Below are 19,010 nucleotides of genomic sequence, written 5' to 3'. Positions count from 1 at the left end.
TTCACTCATCTCTTTCAACAAAGCCAAAAGGGACACGTTGTTCTGCAGGGACCATCCCACAGTACCTGAGCAAGAGCAGGAGGGCAGGAACAGAGACAAGGGCCAAGATCTGCCAAACCTCCAGAGCATCAAGCAAGTTGGTGATAAGGAGGCAAGTTGAAGGCCAAAACAAATCAATCCAGATGAAATCAACCCCCTGGTACGGATCAGGTTCAGCAACAGCTAAGGAGATCCATGATTAAGGCTACGTCACCATCCAGGGATTCCATAGATGTGCACACCTCCTACTAAAGCGGAAACCAGAACTCTAAAAAAGTTAACTGTAGGTAGTTAAGGTATGGCGGCCGGAAGATATCGCGATGTACGGAAAGAGAGAGCCCCCCCCTAGGTACTCTCACAAGCCCCATAGCATGGAGAGGGGAATTGTGGGGCTAGGCTGGACAATACCATAAAAGGTAAAATTTGTTAACCTGCCCTTCTGATTGGGTCAGAACAGGTACTTCCGTGTGGCCGAAAGGTATAAAGCACCTGCTGTTGTTTAATAAAACGCTATTTGGTCATCCTCCATATTGGTGTCTGTGATCTTCTAGCCCTAAGCCAGGGGTTGGCTTAGTTCTGCAAGTCTTGGCTGAAGCAACGCAGCAACAAGTGGTGAGCCCGACGTGATTCGTTCGGAGGGCAGAGGTGTAGCTCGCGAGCATGGATGTGACGGTTAAGGTACTGAAAACGTTGGCAAAGGATTTCAAGATTTGTATCAAATCTGGCAGCATTAAGGCGTGCCTGGAATCTTTGATTCACAGTGGGGTGCTTGGTCACCCTGCTCAGATATTTAATTCCAAAAATTGGCCACAACTTAAACAGACACTGATTGAGCAGGCACTGGCGGGAAAGCCAGACGCCCTCATCACTTTGGGAAAGTTGTTGGCTTTATTACAACTGGCTCGGCAAGATCGGGAGGCATGGGGGGCGGCGCAGTTATACTTACAGGGAGCCGCGCTTGAAACTGCACCTCCCACTACAACAGCGGCAGTGCAGACTGGCGAGCCTGGTGATGGTGGGGAGGACGAGGTGGAGGATAAATCTATAGAGCAGCTGCCTGAGCCGCAGGCATTTCTTGTTACTGAGTCTGAAGAGGAGCCCTCTGCAACCGGTGCGCAAGGAGGGGCTGCGCGAAAGGAGCCCCCCGCACCACCGGCATATCCGTGGGGGGAGTTAAAAGATACTGTAGCTCATTATAACGAGGAATGTCTTAAGGGGGATGCTGCAGTCAAGGGCAGCAAGTCTGCAGCCCTTCCTAACAAGCAATGTCTTAAAGGGGACGCTGCAATCAGGGGCGGCGAGTCTGGGCCGGGTGAATCAAAAAATCAGAATGTGGACCCCCTAGATGCGCTCCCAGGCATGATACTGAGGCATCTAGACGACGAGGAATTATTAGACCTGGGATTGAAACGTGTGGGTGGCGGTGACGCAGGGTCCTTTGGGGCACAGAAGGAACGCAGTACCCCGAAGGAACAAACGGCATGGCGGGAATGGCGGGGAGGTGGATGTGAATTGCGTTCTGATTCTGAGTCAGAAAATGAGGAGGCTGCGGCGAGTGGCGCTGGACCCCCTCGGGGCTCGGGTGCCGGGGAGGAGGGGCGTGGGACACCGGGGGACCTTGTGGAGGAACTTGGCAGGGCGATGGATGTGCTGGAGGCGCAGGCGGGGATGCGGGGACGCGCCTTGGAGCGGCTGGGCGAAACCCCGCCCCCTGTGGCGCAGCCAAATTGGAACTTGATTGCGAAAGACTGTGTGCTAAGTGGCGTAACCCTAGAAGCTGTACCTGCGGCCGCGCCTCCACAGGCGTTCCCTGTTCAGGTTGGGCCACAAGGAGGAGCTATGTGGACGCCCCTAGACGCTAAGTTGGTTCAGGCCCTTCACAAGGCAATAAAAGAGGAAGGTTTGTCGAGCGAAACCACACCTATGCTGCTCGACTCCGCCCACGTCCAGCCACTAGCCCCTGCCGACGCTAGGCAGCTGGCAAGGGCGGTACTAACTGGCCTGCTATTCCTTCTTTTGAAGGAGGCATGGTATCTCGAACTGCAAGGCCGCATACAAGCTGCAACGACAGATCCCACCCATCCCCTCCGACAGTCCACTTTTGATAGGTCACCGGGGCGGGAGGGGATACTAACATTCTTGTAAGCTCGCAGCCAATGATGTTTATAATAGATGATGAAGAGCAGGGAAAACAGTTGGTTGCCACAGTGACTCCTGTTATTGCTAGGATAGAACAAGCCCTGTTAGGCCGAGATGCACTCCGTCAAATGGGAATTACTATGAAGGATTTTTAGGGGGGGCCACTGCTCAACCTGACCCACAACAAGATAGAATTACTTGGCTGACGAATGATCCGGTTTGGGTGGAACAGTGGCCCCTCACTCAAGAAAAATTACAAGCAGCCAAGGAAATTGTGAAGGTAGAAGCTCAAAGTGGTCATCTTGAGCCTTCTACTAGTCCATGGAACACCCCGATATTCGTAATTCAAAAGAAAAACAAAAACAAATGGAGATTACTCCATGACCTGAGAGCTGTGAATGCGCAGATGGAAGCGATGGGACCTTTGCAAACTGGTCTGCCGCTTGTTTCTGCTATCCCACAGGATTGGTATATCATAATAATTGATATTCGAGATTGTTTTTTCAGCATCCCTCTTGCCCTGGAAGACCGGAAAAGGTTTGCCTTTACCCTACCTGCAATCAATTTGGAGGAGCCAGCAACACGCTGGCAATGGACAGTCCTGCCACAAGGTATGAAAAACTCACCCACAATGTGCCAGCGTTACGTGGCTAAGGCGCTGGAGGGTATCAGGGAAAAGTGGAGTTCAACAAAGGTTTTGCATTACATGGATGATATCCTGATGGCTGCAGAGGACAGAGCCGTCCTGGATTCCTTGTTCCAACAGGTGCAGACCAATTTACAGCAATTTGGGTTAAACATAGCAGAGGAGAAGATTCAAAAGGGTAGTACACTCAAATACTTGGGAACAGAAATTAGGGGAGAGCAGGTCACTGCCAACCTATCCAAATAAATCCAGAAATTAAGACACTTAACGATGTTCAAAAGCTAGTGGGGGCCATTCAATGGTTGAGAACTTTTGTTCCGATCCCCAATGACCTAATGGAACCTTTTTATGACCTGCTAAAGGGTAACCAAATTTGGGAACCACGCACTCTTACAGAGGAGGCGCGAAAGGCGTTGGTAGAAATCCAACGCAGAACAGAGAAATTTGCTCTTATTCGCATACAACCAGGCAAGGACATCATTTTAGCCTGGGCCTTTACCAAAGGAGGCTGTTTTGGAATGCTAGGACAAGACAGAAAGAAGGAATTGTGTCCCCTGTTGTGGGCATACTCTTCAAAGGGAAATGACAGCTTTGTGAGGTGGAGCAAGGTTGCAGTTTTGGTAATGGAATCTTTAAGAAAATCAAGCAGAAAAACATTTGGCAAGGAACCAGATGTCATCTGGCTGCCCTGGACTAAAAAACAGGTGACAGAACTGATGGAGAACGAAGTAGAGCTGCAATTATCTCTAAGTACATACCATGGGAAGGTTGAGACAGGAAAGGTAGAGCTCTGGAAAAGATACATGGATGCATTACAGCCCTCACTGCAGTTGAGAGTGCTCGATAATCCCCAGCCTGGGCTGACATATTTTACCGATGCATCCTCTGTCACAGACACAGCAGTGGTGGTCTGGAAGGAAGCCAATAAATGGGAAAAACTAATCTGGGTAGAAGCAGGGAAGAGTGTTCAATGGCTAGAGGCAAAAGCTATGTGTCTAGCGCTTGAACAAACTCCTGAAAAGCATATTAATGTCTGTACAGACTCTATGTACGTGTACAAATTGGTTCAATCAATGAAGAGAGGAGGATACGCTAACGGGGACATTTCAAATGCATTACAAGAAGCATTAGGAAAGCGAACTGGTACAGTCACAGTGATTCACATCAATAGCCACCAAAATTGCCCTGGTCCACTGGTGGAAGGTAACACAAAAGCAGATTCTGCTGCAAAAAGGTTGTGGACGTTACAACAGGCTAGTGAACTACACCGGAAGCTACATATTGGTGCAAAAGCATTGGCAAAAGAATGTAATATTTCTATTAGAGAAGCTTGGGAAGTTGTCGCTACTTGTCCCTATTGCCAGCATTCCCCATTATGGGAGGCTGGAGTGAATCCTAGAGGGCTGCAAGCACGAGAGTTATGGCAGACAGACTTTACGGAATGTTCACTCATGGCCCCTAGGAAACACCTTGCGGTTACAGTTGATACTTATAGCGGTGCAATAATGGCCACACCACACATCAAGCAGACGGGAAAGACAGTCATACAACACTGGGTCACCATCATGGCCTGGCTGGGAACCCCAAAAACGATTAAAACAGATAATGGGCCTTGTTTTAGAAGCACATTAGTTGAAGATTGGTGCAAGAAGTGGGACATTGAATTAAAACACGGGATCCCATACAACTGTCAGGGCCAGGGGATTGTGGAGCGCGGTCATCGTGCGCTCAAGGAAAAAATTAAGATCCTTGGAGAAGAAGAAGGGTATTCGGGAAAAATACCGACAGATCAACAAAATAATATCTTAAATCGAGCCCTGTTAGCTTTAAATCACTATATTAGAGGACATGAACAGTATTCGCCAATAGAAAAACAGTATTTAAAACAACAAGTAGCTACCTTTCCCCAGGTGCGAGTTAAATTTCCAGGGGAACTACAGTGGGAATCCGGGTGGAGGCTGCGTACAATTGGAAGAGGGTATGCAGCGGTAGAAAAGGAGGGATTGCTGAGATGGGTACCTAGCAGATGTATTAAGGCGGAATTAAAGGAGGATCAGAATAAAACTAATGAAAATTGTGAGTTCTTGTCCGCAGGACTGGATTGTCGGACACCCTCGCAACCGGTACGTCTCAGTGACGAATGAAGATGACAAGGAAGAGGATCAGACCTGATGCTTCTACAGCAAGGGGGAGTGTGCACTGCACTAGAGGAAGAGTGTTGTGTATATGCAGACCACACCAGAATAGTAAAAGACACTATGACCAAATTGCAGAAAGGTCTGGAAAAAACGAAGGAGGGAACGAGAGGCACAGCAAAGTTGGTTTACGTCATGGTTCAACCATTCACCATGGCTGACCACCCTGATATCTACCTAATGGGACCAATCACAATGATTGTAATAGCAGTGATTTTGGGACCCTGTCAAGCTCGTTTCATTTGTTAAGAGTCAATTAGAGAGTGTTAGCATTAGATTAATGGCATTTTAGCGATTGCTCTAAGACTGTTTTCGTTTAAAACTCCCTTTAGCTATCCCTAGTTATACACCACTACTCTCAGTTGTTCTCCAGTTATCCTGTTTGGTGTGCCTTATATTTTCTATCTAACTTATAATGTATATTTTTAGAATTTTTATAAGAAATAATGTAGAAACAGCACACGTTTGCTAGGTTTGCACACAAGTTTTATGACACGTATTTTTAGGATTGTTTTATCTTAATCACCTTATTGGTGCATAGGGAGGGGGGATATGTAGGTAGTTAAGGTATGGCGGCCGGAAGATATCGCGATGTACGGAAAGAGAGAGCCCCCCCCTAGGTACTCTCACAAGCCCCATAGCATGGAGAGGGGAATTGTGGGGCTAGGCTGGACAATACCATAAAAGGTAAAATTTGTTAACCTGCCCTTCTGATTGGGTCAGAACAGGTACTTCCGTGTGGCCGAAAGGTATAAAGCACCTGCTGTTGTTTAATAAAACGCTATTTGGTCATCCTCCATATTGGTGTCTGTGATCTTCTAGCCCTAAGCCAGGGGTTGGCTTAGTTCTGCAAGTCTTGGCTGAAGCAACGCAGCAACAGTTAACCTCCCTTGGCTGAGCTTAAATAGAGATGGGGGGCAAATAGGCAGAGGGTGGGGATGGAGCCCCAGCTGAGCCTGCTCAGGCGGATAAAGGCCTATCACTTCATCCTGGGACAATGAATCATTGCCTCAAAGTGCCCATTTCTCACCCTTGAAGACAGTGGAAGCCCAGAGTCACCAGCTCAACTGTTGCACATCCAGGCACTATATATGCATAACCCCACTGGGGCTGGAAAACTGGGCTCTGAAACATCCACAGAGGGACATCAGCAGCTCCACAGATGGAGTCACTGCTGTTTCATGTACCAGTTGGGGACCCTCTGCAAGATCTGAAATGTCTCTAAACACATTCTCATTCTGTTGCTAAGGTCACACCAAAACCTTTGCATGGTCCACAAGTATGTCAGAAGCACCCTATGAGCTGGTCATCACTGCTGCTGTGTAGCTGTGTTCAGGGATGGCTCATCCACGCCATGTCATTCAGATGCCCAAGCACCACAATGCCTTTCAGAGTTGATTTCACACTCTTGGCTTTTCCTTCTCTTTGTTTTCTTCTGGTAAAGCATGCACAGCCCTGGAGGCTTCCTCCCAGGAGAACACATGGAACTGTATTTACAGCCCCAGCGCCACAAGCTCGGCTCTTGGAGCCTGAAAGGAGCTCACCCCCCTTCACATCAGGAGCCTAACAGAGGTGATGCCGGCACGTAGATGTTCTCTGCTGCGTTTGGGATAAACCCTTGGCTCCCATCACTCGGTGGCAGGGGGAAGGCACAGGAGGTAACACCAAGACAAAGCAGAGCCTCACCTGCATTTACGCAGTGGGCTTTCTTCTTCTTCATGTCCTTGTGTCCTCTTTGGGAAAGCTGTGTCAGAAAACAGCCTTATCAAAGTGGATTTTCTTTATAATAGAGCAATGGCTTATGCAGGGTGTTTCTCTTTTACGTAGGCAGCTAAAGCAAGACGCACTGATTTCTTCAAGAGTTAAATGAGGATGAATCTTACTTTGTTATAAAGAAATGCAACCTTTGAGATTGTCAGCAGAATATAGTCACTAACAAATCAGACTTTGGAGCCAGCATGCTTGAACAACAACTCAGCTTTCAAGTAAGCAACTAAATGCCCATCGGTTGGGGATGCTTCAGCATGCTGGAACTCAGAAAGGTATAAATCATGAATTTAGCAACGTGAGTGTTATCTGTTCTGAATGATATCAAATAGTTTCATAAATGTGATTTCAAGACTGGAATGATAATTAAAAGCCAAAGCAAAATGTGTATATCATTCATGTGTAAGCTGGGATTTCACTGGGACTGGGACTTTCTCTTGCCCCAGGTTTATGTGCGCTCCTATGAGGTTGCTCCGAGGTGTCTTCTGACACAAATAGCCTCCAAACTGAAAGTGAATAAAGATCTGATTCTTTTCTCAAACCTGAAAACACACGTGCCTGATGAAATCCGTAATTTTAAGTGTCCGACAATAGAAAACCAAAAATGCCATTTGTTGCTACAACATGCTTCCTGTTCTTATTCAAATACTGAAATGAAAAAAATAACCATGTAATTTTGGGTTAGAAAATTTAGTGCAATACATTAATCCCACCAAAACGTGGCAGTTAAATTATTTCTTGATTGGACTGTAATATGGTCCAAAAGTGAATCTCCATTTTCAATCAGTGTGATGTTTTTATTCGTTTTGCTTCAGCAGGTCATGGGAGGAAATCACACCCAGACTAAATTCATCTTGCTGGGAATTACAGACAGCCCATGTGCACAGACCCCTCTTTTTGTCTTGTTTCTGTTGATTTACATTGTCACTTTGGTGGGGAACGTTGGCATTATCGTCTTGGTGCGAGTGTCTCCCAGCCTCCACACCCCCATGTACTTCTTCCTCACCCATTTTGCCTTCATTGATGTCTGCTATTCCACAGTCGTCTCCCCCAGGATGCTGGCAGACCTGTTGTCAGAGGAGAAAACCATTTCTTTCTCTGCCTGCATGATGCAGTTCTTCACCTTAACATTCTTTGCTAGTATTGAGTGTCACCTGCTGGCCATGATGGCCTACGACCGGCACGTTGCTATCTGCCACCCCCTGCTTTACATGACCGTCATCTCCAGCCGTGTCTGCTGGCAGCTGGTAGCATCATCCTACCTATTCGCCTTCCTCAGTGCCATCATCTACACACGGCACACATTTGGAGGTTCCTTCTGTGGTATCAACCACATCGACCACTTCTTCTGCGATGAAGTTCCTGTGCTAAAGCTCGTGTGCTCTGACACCCACACCAGTGAGATGGTCATTTTTGCCTTTGTGACCATCAACAAGGTGAGTACAAGCATGGTCATTTTGCTCTCCTACATCTCTATCCTCCGCACAGTGTTGAGGACGTGCTCAGCACACAGCAGGGCCAGAGCCTTCCAGACCTGCACCTCCCATTTGACAGCTGTTGCCTTATTCTATGGGACAGCATTCTTCATGTACCTACAACCTCCATCTAGCCACAGGAGTCTGGATAAGCTGGCATCCATCTTCTACGCCGTGGTCACCCCCATGCTCAACCCATTCATCTACAGCCTGAGGAACAAGGAGGTGAAGGGGGCTCTAGTCAAGTGCGGGAGGAGGTTGTTCAACCACTGGCAACATAAGAGAGTTCAAGTATCTAGCACATGCACAGGTAATGTCAAGAGAGAATGCATCTGGGGCCATAAACCAATGGGATTTTCCCCCAGTCCTCATGATTTTATGTAGGTTCTTCCACAGTTCCTGCACAAAAGACAATGACAGTGTTTAATGAGAAATGGACCCCACCATTACATCTGCCTTGCAAGGAATCCAAAAGCAGGAACCTCAAACTTCATTTCACTTTGTAGTCACCAGTCTGTAGGAAAAAGTTACCCTGAATTATCCCAGGCCTCTTTTCCTCACAGGAAATACCAATCAGCTTTATTCACTTATCAATCACTTTCGTCACTGATGGAGGTGTATGTTTTTTGCAAGATTCTTCACCTTGTCCCTCACTCCAATAAAATTCCTCCCAGTTATCTGCAAGTTCTTTATTAAAGCTGCTGGGAGGGAAGAGGAAGTGTAGTTTTACATTTGCTTCCTTAAAAAGAGTCAGAGAAAATGCTTAAAAAGATTCCTTGCATTTGTTTGTGCCTTTCAAAGAAAACAAGCTTGTAGGACTCAAGCTCTCAAGCTGCACCTTTGAAGACCAAAGGGAATCCATCCATAGGCTGCAGCTTCACAATGGATTTCACTTAAAGCAAGAAAGTGTAGACAATATAATCCATAATGCAGGATGATGAACTGTGCTGAGACCACCCAGTGTTAAGGACAATTTGGGCACATGCAGAGCTCCTCCCATTCACTTTAAGTGCTTATTTTACATTCATCTGTAGTGCAGTTTGCTTCAGTGGTGAGACAAATGGAAGTCCACCTGGAGATATGCACCCACATCCCATGTCCATGCCCAGCTCATGCTAAAGCACACCAGGAAAACCAAATGGTGTCTTGCACTTACAAATGAACCCTGTGGCTCGTTTCCACAGCTGAAAGACAATCCTGAACACAGAATCGATGTTAACTGAGAGCTGTCTGGGCCTGAAGGAATCCAAAACACATTGGTGTGGGAAAATATCTTTCCCTTAGCTCTTGTTAATAAGCAGCAATTAACTTACATTTGGAAAGTATATGGGTGATGAACAGCCTCTTCCATATGCTTTGGCTGTGGAAGAATATTTTGAGAGGTCCAGCAAGTAGCTTGGAGGTAACATAGAGAGGACACCTGAAGAAAACAAAGGGAGGGAAAAGAATCTGCAGGCAGTAAAATACAGCAGATAAATTAGATGATCTGTGGTCTTGTGGCACAAGCCAGTTGTCAGAAGAGAGACTTGGAAATGGTTCCAAACCAGGTCTGGAAGCCTAAGGAATAGGGTGGGGAAACAAAACTCCTTGGTGTCACGTGAAGCTCTGGTGTCCTCTGTCACAAAACCCATAGATAAACATCATGCAAATGCTAATTCCAAAACTAAGTGTGGCCAATCTACTGAAGAATTAAAGTCTAATAGTATACTTGGTAAAAGAGAAGGTACTAATGACCAGAAAAAGACACTGCAATATAACGTTCAATTTATTACTCTATTTCCCTCACTGAGAACAATATCTCCTATTTTACCCATGCAGGGACATGGTCTGGATGGAGAGGGACTGCCAGAGCAGTGAGCACTGGCTGGGCTGTTGGGTGCAGAGGGTGCTGGGTTCTACTCTGCAGGAGCCTGGGCTGTGCCACAGGGATTTCTCTCTTTACTCTCTTTAAAGAGAGCCAAAGGGGAATAACATGGAGTGCAGAGAGCATCCCACAGTACCTGAGCAAGAGAAATAGGGCAGGAAGAGAGACCTGGGCCAAATTCAGCCAAGACTCCAAAGCTTCAGGCAAGTTGGTGATGATGAGGTAGGTCCAAGACAAAAATAAAACCAGCCAAGTCAGACCAAGTCAAGCCCCTGGTAAGGGTCAGGATCAGCACCAGCATTTACTATGAAGGTTTATGAGAAAGCCTAGGCCACCATAAAGGACTCAGGAAATGTGCAAACCTCCTGCTAAACAGGAAACCAGAAATCTAAAAAAGTTCAACCTCCCTCAGTTGAGCTTAAATAGAGATGGAGGGCAAATAGGCAGAGGGTGGGGATGGAGCCCCAGCTGAGCCTGCTCAGGGGGATAAAGGCCTATTAGTTCAACCTGGGGCAATTAATCACTGCCTGAAAATGCCCATTTCTCACCCTTGAAGACAGTGGAAGCCCAGAGTCACCAGCTCAGCTGTTGCACATCCAGGCACTACATGTGCATAACCCCACTGGGGCTGGAAAACTGGGCTCTGAAACATCCACAGAGGGACATCAGCAGCTCCACAGATGGAGTCACTTCTGCTTCATGTCCCATTTGGGGACCCTCTGCAAGATCTCAAATGTCTCTAAATACATCTCATTCTGTTGCCAAGATCACACCAAAACCTTTGCATGGTCCACAAGTATGTCAGAAGCATCCTATGAGCTGGTTATCACTGCTGCTGTGTAGCTATGCTCAGGGATGGCTCATCCATGCCATGTCTTTCAGATGCCCAAGCACCACAATGCCTTTCAGAGTTGATTTCACACCCTTGGCTTTTCCTTCTCTTTGTTTTCCTCTGGTAAAGCATGAGCAGCCCTGGAGGCTTCCTCCCAGGAGAGCACATGGAACTGTATTTACAGCCCCAGCACCACAAGCTCAGCTCTTGGAGCCTGGAAGGAGCTCACCCCTCTTCACATCAGGAGCTTAACAGAGGTGATGCCGACATGTAGATGTTCTCTGTTGTGTTGGGGATAAACCTTTGGCTCCCATCACTCAGTGGCAGAGGGAAGGCACAGGAGGTAACACCAAGACAAAGCAGAGCCTCACCTGCATTTACGCAGTGGGCTTTCTTCTTCTTCATGTCCTCATGTCCTCTTTGGGAAAGCTGTGTCAGAAAACAGCCTTACCAAAGTGAGTTTTCTTTACACTAAGAGGGAGCAGTGTCTGATGCAGGGTGTTTTTCTTTTACACAGGCAGCTAAAGCAAGTTGCACTGGTTTCTTCAAGAGTTAAATGAGGATGAATCTCATTTTATTATAAAGAAATGCAACCTTTGAGATTGTCAGCAGAATATAGTCACTAACAAAGCAGCCTTTGGAATCAGGACGTTTGAATATCAACTCCGTTTTCAAGTAAGCAACTTAATGCCCATGGGCTTAGCATGCTTCGGCGTACTGGAGCTCAGACAGGTATAAATCAGGAATTTACCAGTGTGAATATTATGTGTTGTGAATGACCTCAAATAGTTTCATAAATGTGATTTGATGACTAGAATGATAATTAAAAGGAAAGGGAAAATGTCTGGAGATCATTAATTTGCAAGCTGGGATTTCACTGGGACTGGGACTTTCTCTTGCTCTAGGTTTACGTGCATTCCTGTGAGGTTCCTCTGAGGTGTCTTCTGACATGAAGTGCTGCCAAACTGAAGTGAATAAAGATCTGATTCCTTTCTCAATCCTGAAAATGTACGTGCTTGAATAAATTCAGCATAGAAAAAGAAAAATGCTGCTTCAACGTGCTCCCTGTTCTATTCTAAATACCTAAACTGAAAACCATAAAACATATATTTTGGGTTAGAAAATATAATTCCACCAAAAGGTGGCTGTTAATTTGTTGATTGATTGGAGGTGGATATGGTCTAAAACTGAATCTCTGTTTGTAATCAGAGTAATGGTTCTCTTCCTTTTGCCTCAGCAGCTAACACCTGGTCATGGCAGGAAATCACACCCAGACTAAATTCATCCTACTGGGAATTACAGACAGCCCATGTACTCAGACCTTTCTTTTTGTCTTGTTTCTATTGATTTACGTTGTCACTTTGGTGGGGAATGTTGGCATTATCATCTTGGTGCGGGTGTCTCCCAGTCTCCACACCCCCATGTACTTCTTCCTCACCCATTTTGCCTTCATTGACATCTGCTATTCCACAGTCATCTCCCCCAGGATGCTGGCAGACCTGTTGTCAGAGGAGAAAACCATTTCTTTCTCTGCCTGCATGATGCAGTTACTCTCCTTTGCTTTCTTGCTACTATTGAGTGTCACCTCCTAGCCATGATGGCCTACGACCGGCACGTTGCTATCTGCCACCCCCTGCTTTACATCACTGTCATCTCCAGCCGCGTCTGCTGGCAGCTGGTAGCATCATCCTACCTATTTGCCTTCCTCAGTGCCATCACCTACACATGGTGCACGTTTGGAGATTCCTTCTGTGGTCCCAACCACATTGACCAATTCTTCTGCGACGAAATTCCTGTGCTAAAGCTCGTGTGCTCTGACACCCACACCAGCGAGATCGTCATCTTTGCCTTCGTCACCATCAATGCAGTGGGCGCAAGCGTGGTGATTTTGCTCTCCTACATCTCTATCCTTCGCACAGTGCTGAGGACGTGCTCAGCACAGAGCAGGGCCAGAGCCTTCCAGACCTGCGCCTCCCATTTGACAGCTGTTGCCTTATTCTTTGGGACAGGATTCTTCATGTACCTACAACCCCCATCTAGCCACAGGAGCCTGGATAAGCTGGCCTCCCTCATCTACACCGTGGTCATCCCCATGCTCAACCCATTCATCTACAGCCTGAGGAACAAGGAAGTGAAGGGGGCTCTGGTCAAGGTCGGGAGGATGTTGTTCAACCATTGGCAGCTTAAGAGGGTTCGAGCATCTAGGCCATGCACGGTTAATGTCAATAAAGAATGCATATGGGGCACTAAACCAATGGGATTTTCCCCTAATCCTCATGATTTGATGTAGGTTCTTCCACAGTTCCTGCACAAAACTCAGTGACAATATTTAATGAGAAATAGACCCCGCCATCACATCTGCCTTGCAAGGAAACCAAGTAGAGCAGGAACCTCAAACTTCATTTCACTTTGCAGTCACCAGTCTGTAGGAAGAAATGACCCTGAATTATCCCAGGCCTCTTTTCCTCACAGGAAACACCAATCAGCTTTATTCGTTTATCACTTTTCTCACTGACAAAAATGTATTTTTCTTGCAAGATTCTTCACCTTGTCCCTCAGCTCCAATAAAATTCCTCCCCATTACCTGTGAGTAGTTTATTAAAGCTGCTGGGGTGAGAGGGAAGAGGAAGGGTAGTTTTACATTTGCTTCCTGAAAAAGAGTCAGAGAAAATGCTTAAAAAGATTCCTTGCATTTGTTTGTGCCTTTCAAAGAAAACAAGCTGGTGGGAATCAAGATCTCAAGCTGCACCTTTGAAGACCAAAGGGAATCCATCCACAGGCTGCAGCTTCACAATGGATTTCACTTAAAGCAAGAAAGCCTAGACAATATAATTCATAATGCAGGATGATGAACTGTGCTGAGACCACCCAGTGTTAAGGACAATTTGGGCACATGCAGAGCTCCTCCCATTCACTTTAAGTGGTTATTTTACATTCATCTGGAGTGCAGTTTGCTTCAGTGGTGAGATAAATGGAATTCCACCTGGAGATAAGCACCCACATCCCATGTCCATGCCCAGCTCATGCTAAAGCACACCAGGAAAACCAAATGGTGTCTTGCACTTACAAATGAACCCTGTGGCTCATTTCCATAGGTGAAAGACAACCCTGAACACAGAATCGATATTAACTGAGAGCTGCCTGGGTCTGAAAGAAGCCAAAACACACTGGTGTGGGAAAATATCCTTCCTGTAGCTATTGTGAGTGGGAATTAACTAACTTCTGTAAAGAATATGGATGGTGAAGAGTCTCTCTTGTGTGCTCTGGAAACAGCAGAGAGAGACCAGACATCTTAGGACTGGGGGAAAGCGGCTTCTGCCTGCGCTGAATGAAGAAGCCAGAATCAATGTAATCAAATGCTGAAGAGCTTGGCAGGAGAGAGACCTTTGATGTCAGAGAGCTTCCTTGAAAACCTATGCCACACCTTGTTTTCTTCCTACTAGTTTGTATAGATCTCTTTGCTTAGACTATACATATAGAATCATAGAGCCACGGAAAACCCAAGTTGGACCTCAAAATATCATCTGGTCCGAGCTTTTGGGGGAAACAGAGCCTTGATGAGAAGTGGCCTTTGTAGGGCTCATTGCTGCTTGATGAATCACCCCACCCTGGGAGTCCTTATTTCCTCTTTGGTTTGGAAATACATTTTATACTAAGAACATCATTGCATGGTTCTGCTTCAATTTTTGCAGAAAAGGGATCTACAAAATGCAGCAACCCCTGGCTGTAGACACAAACTTCCCAAAATAAATACATAATACAGATCCTCTCAATAAAAGCGTAATATCGTACTAGGTAAATAAGAAGGTACTAATATCCAGAGAATATTACTTGAATATAATGTTCAACTGATTACTCTGTGTCCCTCACCAAGAACACTATCTCCTATTTTACCCATACAGGGACATGGTCTGGATGGAGAGGGACGGTCAGAGCAGTGAGCACTGGCTGGGCTGTTGGGTGCAGACAGTGATGGGTTCTACTCTGCAGAAGCCTCAACAATGCCACAGGGGTTTGTTTCTTGAATCTCTTTAAACAGAGCCAAAGGGGAACACCATGCTGTGCAGGGATCGCTCCACAGTACCTGAGCAAGAGAAATAGGGCAGAAACAGTCCAAGACCAAAACAAGCCAATCCAGATGAAGTCAACCACCGGGCCAGGATCAGGTTCACCAACAGCTAAAGAGATCCATGATTAAGGCTACGTCACCATCCAGGGATTCCATAGGTGTGCACACCTCCTACTAAAGCAGAAACCAGAACTCTAAAAAAGTTCAGCCTTCCTCGGCTGAGCTGAAATAGAGATGGGGGGCAAACAGGCAGAGGGTGGGGATGAAGCCCCAGCTGAGCCTGCTCAGGGGGATAAAGACCTATCAGTTCACCCTGAGACAGTAAATCATGGCCTGAAAATGCCCACTTATCACCCTTCAATACACTGGAAACCCAGAGTCACCAGTTCAGCTGTTGCACATCCAGGCACTACATGTGCATAACCCCACAGGGGCTGGAAAACTGGGCTCTCAAGTGTCCATAGAGGGACATCAGCAGCTCCACAGATGGAGTCACTTCTGCTTCATGTACCACTTGGGCACCCTCTGCGAGATCTGATATGTCTCTAAAAACATTCTCATTCTGTTGCCAAGGTCACACCAAAATCTTTGCATGGTCCACAAGCATGTCAGAAGCACCCTATGAGCTGGTCATCACTGCTGCTGTGTAGCTATGCTCAGGGATGGCTCATCCATGCCATGTCTTTCAGATGCCCAAGCACCACAATGCCTTTCAGAGTTGATTTCACACCCTTGGCTTTTCCTTCTCTTTGTTTTCCTCTGGTAAAGCATGAGCAGCCCTGGAGGCTTCCTCCCAGGAGAGCACATGGAACTGTATTTACAGCCCCAGCACCACAAGCTCAGCTCTTGCAGCCTGGAAGGAGCTCACCCCCCTTCACATCAGGTGCTTAACAGAGGTAATGCTGGCACGTAGATGTTCTCTGTTGTGTTGGGGATAAACCCTTGGCTCCCATCACTCGGTGGCAGAGGGAAGGCACAGGAGGTAACACCAAGACAAAGCAGAGCCTCATCTGCATTTACGCAGTGGGCTTTCTTCTTCTTTACGTCCTCGTGTCCTCTTTGGGAAAGCTGTGTCAGAAAACAGCCTTATCAAAGTGAATTTTCTTTACACTAAGAGGGAGCAGTGTCTGATGCAGGGTGGTTTTCTTTTACACAGGCAGCTAAAGCAAGTTGCACTGGTTTCTTCAAGAGTTAAAGGAGGATGAATCTTGCTTTTTGTTATAAAGAAATGCAACATTTCTGATTGTCAGCAGAATATAGTCACTAAAAATCATCCTTGGAATCAGGACGTTAGAACATCAACTCCGTTTTCAAGTAAGCATCTTCATGCACATGGGCTTAGCATGCTTCAGCGTACTGGAGCTCAGACAGGTATAAATCAGGAATTTACCAATGCGAATATTATCTGTTGTGAATGATCTCAAATAGTTTCATAAATGTGATTTGATGACTAGAATGATAATTAAAAGGAAAGGGAAAATGTCTGGAGATCATTAATTTGCAAGCTGGGATTTCACTGGGACTGGGACTTTCTCTTGCTCTAGGTTTACATGCGCTCCTACAAGGTTCCTCTGAGGTGTCTTCTGACATGAAGTGCTGCCAAACTGATCGTGAATAAAGATCTGATTCCTTTCTCAATCCTAAAAATGTACGTGCTTGAATAAATCCATAGTTTTAAGTGTCCTAGCATAGAAAAAAAAAATGCCATTTGTTGCTTCAACGTGCTCTCTGTTCCATTCTAAATAACTCAACTGAAAAACATAAAACATATATTTTGGGGTTAGAAAATATAATAGGATATATTAATTCCACCAAAAGGTGGCTGTCAATTTGTTGATTGATTGGAGATAGATATGGTCCAAAAGCGAATCTCTGTTTTTAATCAGACGGATGTTTCTCTTCCTGTTGCCTCAGCAGGTAACACCTGGTCATGGCAGGAAACAACACGCATACCAAATTCATCCTGGTGGGAATTACAGACAGCCCATGTGCACAGACCCCTCTTTTTGTTTTTTTTCTATTGATTTATATGGTCACTTTGGTGGGGAATGTTGGCATTATCGTCTTGGTGTGGGTGTCTCCCAGCCTCCACACCCCCATGTACTTCTTCCTCACCCATTTTGCCTTCATTGACATTTGCTGTTCCACAGTCACCTCCCCCAGGATGCTGGCAGGCCTGTTATCAGAGGAGAAAATCATTTCTTTCTCTGCCTGCATGATGCAGTTCCTCTCCTTTGTTTTCTTTGCTACTATTGAGTGTCACGTACTGGCCATGATGGCCTATGACCGGCACGTTGCTATCTGCCACCCCCTGCTTTACGTGACCATCATCTCCAGCCATGTCTGCTGGCAGCTGGTAGCATCATCCTACCTATTTGCCTTCCTCAGTGCCATCATCTACACATGGTGCACGTTTGGAGGTTCCTTCTGTGGTCCCAACCGCATTGACCACTTCTTCTGCGATGAAGTTCCTGTGCTAAAGCTCGTGTGCTCTGACACCCACACCAGCGAGATGGTCATCTTTGCCTTCGTCACCATCAATGTGGTGGGTACGAGCGTGGTCATTTTGCTCTCCTACATCTCCATCCTCCGCACAGTGCTGAGGATGTGCTCAGCACAGAGCAGGGCCAGAGCCTTCCAGACCTGCATCTCCCATTTGACAGTCGTTGCCTTGTTCTTTGGGTCAGCATTCTTCATGTACCTACAACCCCCATCTAGCCACAGGAGCCTGGATAAGGTGGCATCCATCTTCTACGCCGTGGTCACCCCCATGCTCAACCCATTCATCTACAGCCTGAGGAACAAGGAGGTGAAGGGGGCTTTGGTGAAGTGTGGGAGGAGGCTGTTCAACCACTGGCAACGTAAAAGAGTATTATCATCTAGGACGTGAACTGTTTATCCCAGGTAAGAAAGCCTATGGGGCATTAAAACAGTGAGATTTTCCCCTAATCCTCATGATTTGATGTAGGTTCTTCCACCGCTCCTGCACACGAGTCAATGACAGCACTTAATGAGAAATAGACCCCACCATCACAACTGCCTTGCAAGGAAACCAAGAGGAGCAGGAACCTCAATCTTCATTTTACTTTGCTATCACCAGCCTGTAGGAAGAAATAACCCTGAATTACCCCAGGCCTCTTTTCTTCACCGGAAACACCAATTGGCTTTTTTTTATTTATAACTTTTGTCACTGACAAATATGTATTTTTCTTGCAAGATTCTTGACCTTGTTCCTCAGCTCCAATATGTCTAATATGTGTTTATGTGTCTAAATATATATATATGACAGAGGAATACAAGTAAAATAAAATTTATAAAACTGGTCTTACAAATCGAGTGACACACACAGACTTGGATACAATGTGTGGATCTGCAATGACTGTACTGCACAGAATCATCTCTATCTTGAGAAAAAACTTATGTTCACACCTCCTGCCTTGTTTTATAAATCAGAGCTTCAGAGAACTAAATCCTCCAAGTCTCCTTTTCTTCTCTGTTCAATTCTACATGGTGTCGGGTGTCAATGTATGGCTGTATCTCCCACTGGCTCCTGTCTTTCCCATGTATTACTTTCTATCTTAGATGGTTAGGATATGCTGCCAACAGCCTCATTGGGCACATTACCCCATGTCAATCTTGGTTTCTCTCCCCTTCAGATGTAATTGGAGAATTCCTTTAGTGATTTCACAAGTTAGGCATCTGGAGCTCTTACTTCCTCAACCCTTGAGATGGGTTTTCTTCTGGGAGGCAGAATACACCAAGATCAGAAACTGCTGTGAGGTTATTGAGAAAGAGCATCTCTTAGAGATGGCATCTCAGCATCTTGTAACTGCAGAAACACCCAAGCTAGAAAGATTTACCAGCCTTTACTAAGACTTGAACACTAATACTTGAATACTCTACCCATTTTCAAAACAAAGTGTTCCCAATTGTCTCAAGACCATAATTCTAAAATCATGTTTAGAAATGGAAAAACTACTAAGG

At 46.0% G+C, this 19,010-nt stretch overlaps 4 protein-coding genes across 4 annotated transcripts in view; 3 read left to right on the top strand and 1 right to left on the bottom strand.

Annotated features, from left to right (window-relative positions):
* Positions 1-19,010, bottom strand: part of LOC115607741 (olfactory receptor 5F1-like) — a 133,869-nt gene that overhangs the window by 77,482 nt on the left and 37,377 nt on the right. The gene's annotated exons all lie outside the window — the stretch shown is intronic.
* LOC115606962 lies at positions 647-5,006 on the top strand. Its single transcript, XM_030483650.1, has 2 exons — positions 647-2,789; positions 4,919-5,006. Exon 1 carries the CDS (start codon positions 700-702, stop codon positions 2,182-2,184), a length of 1,485 nt encoding a protein of 494 aa, XP_030339510.1. The 5' UTR covers positions 647-699; the 3' UTR covers positions 2,185-2,789; positions 4,919-5,006.
* LOC115607654 (olfactory receptor 1038-like) lies at positions 7,590-8,645 on the top strand. Its single transcript, XM_030485196.1, has one exon. The coding sequence runs from the start codon at positions 7,608-7,610 to the stop codon at positions 8,643-8,645; it is 1,038 nt and encodes a 345-aa protein (XP_030341056.1). The 5' UTR covers positions 7,590-7,607.
* On the top strand, positions 16,957-17,916 carry LOC115607653 (olfactory receptor 1038-like). Its single transcript, XM_030485195.1, has one exon. The coding sequence runs from the start codon at positions 16,957-16,959 to the stop codon at positions 17,914-17,916; it is 960 nt and encodes a 319-aa protein (XP_030341055.1).

The sequence above is a fragment of the Strigops habroptila genome, chromosome 4, assembly GCF_004027225.2.
Source record: "Strigops habroptila isolate Jane chromosome 4, bStrHab1.2.pri, whole genome shotgun sequence".
In the NCBI taxonomy this organism is placed as follows: Eukaryota; Metazoa; Chordata; class Aves; order Psittaciformes; family Psittacidae; genus Strigops; species Strigops habroptila.
The sequence above is the reverse complement of the archived record's forward strand: the minus strand, read 5'-3'. Positions and strand labels throughout refer to the sequence as shown.

Bases quoted from the DNA above. Each gene is read 5' to 3' on its own strand.
- LOC115606962 (XM_030483650.1), top strand. From the start codon at position 700: ATGGATGTGACGGTTAAGGTACTGAAAACGTTGGCAAAGGATTTCAAG.
- LOC115607654 (XM_030485196.1), top strand. From the start codon at position 7,608: ATGGGAGGAAATCACACCCAGACTAAATTCATCTTGCTGGGAATTACA.
- LOC115607653 (XM_030485195.1), top strand. From the start codon at position 16,957: ATGGCAGGAAACAACACGCATACCAAATTCATCCTGGTGGGAATTACA.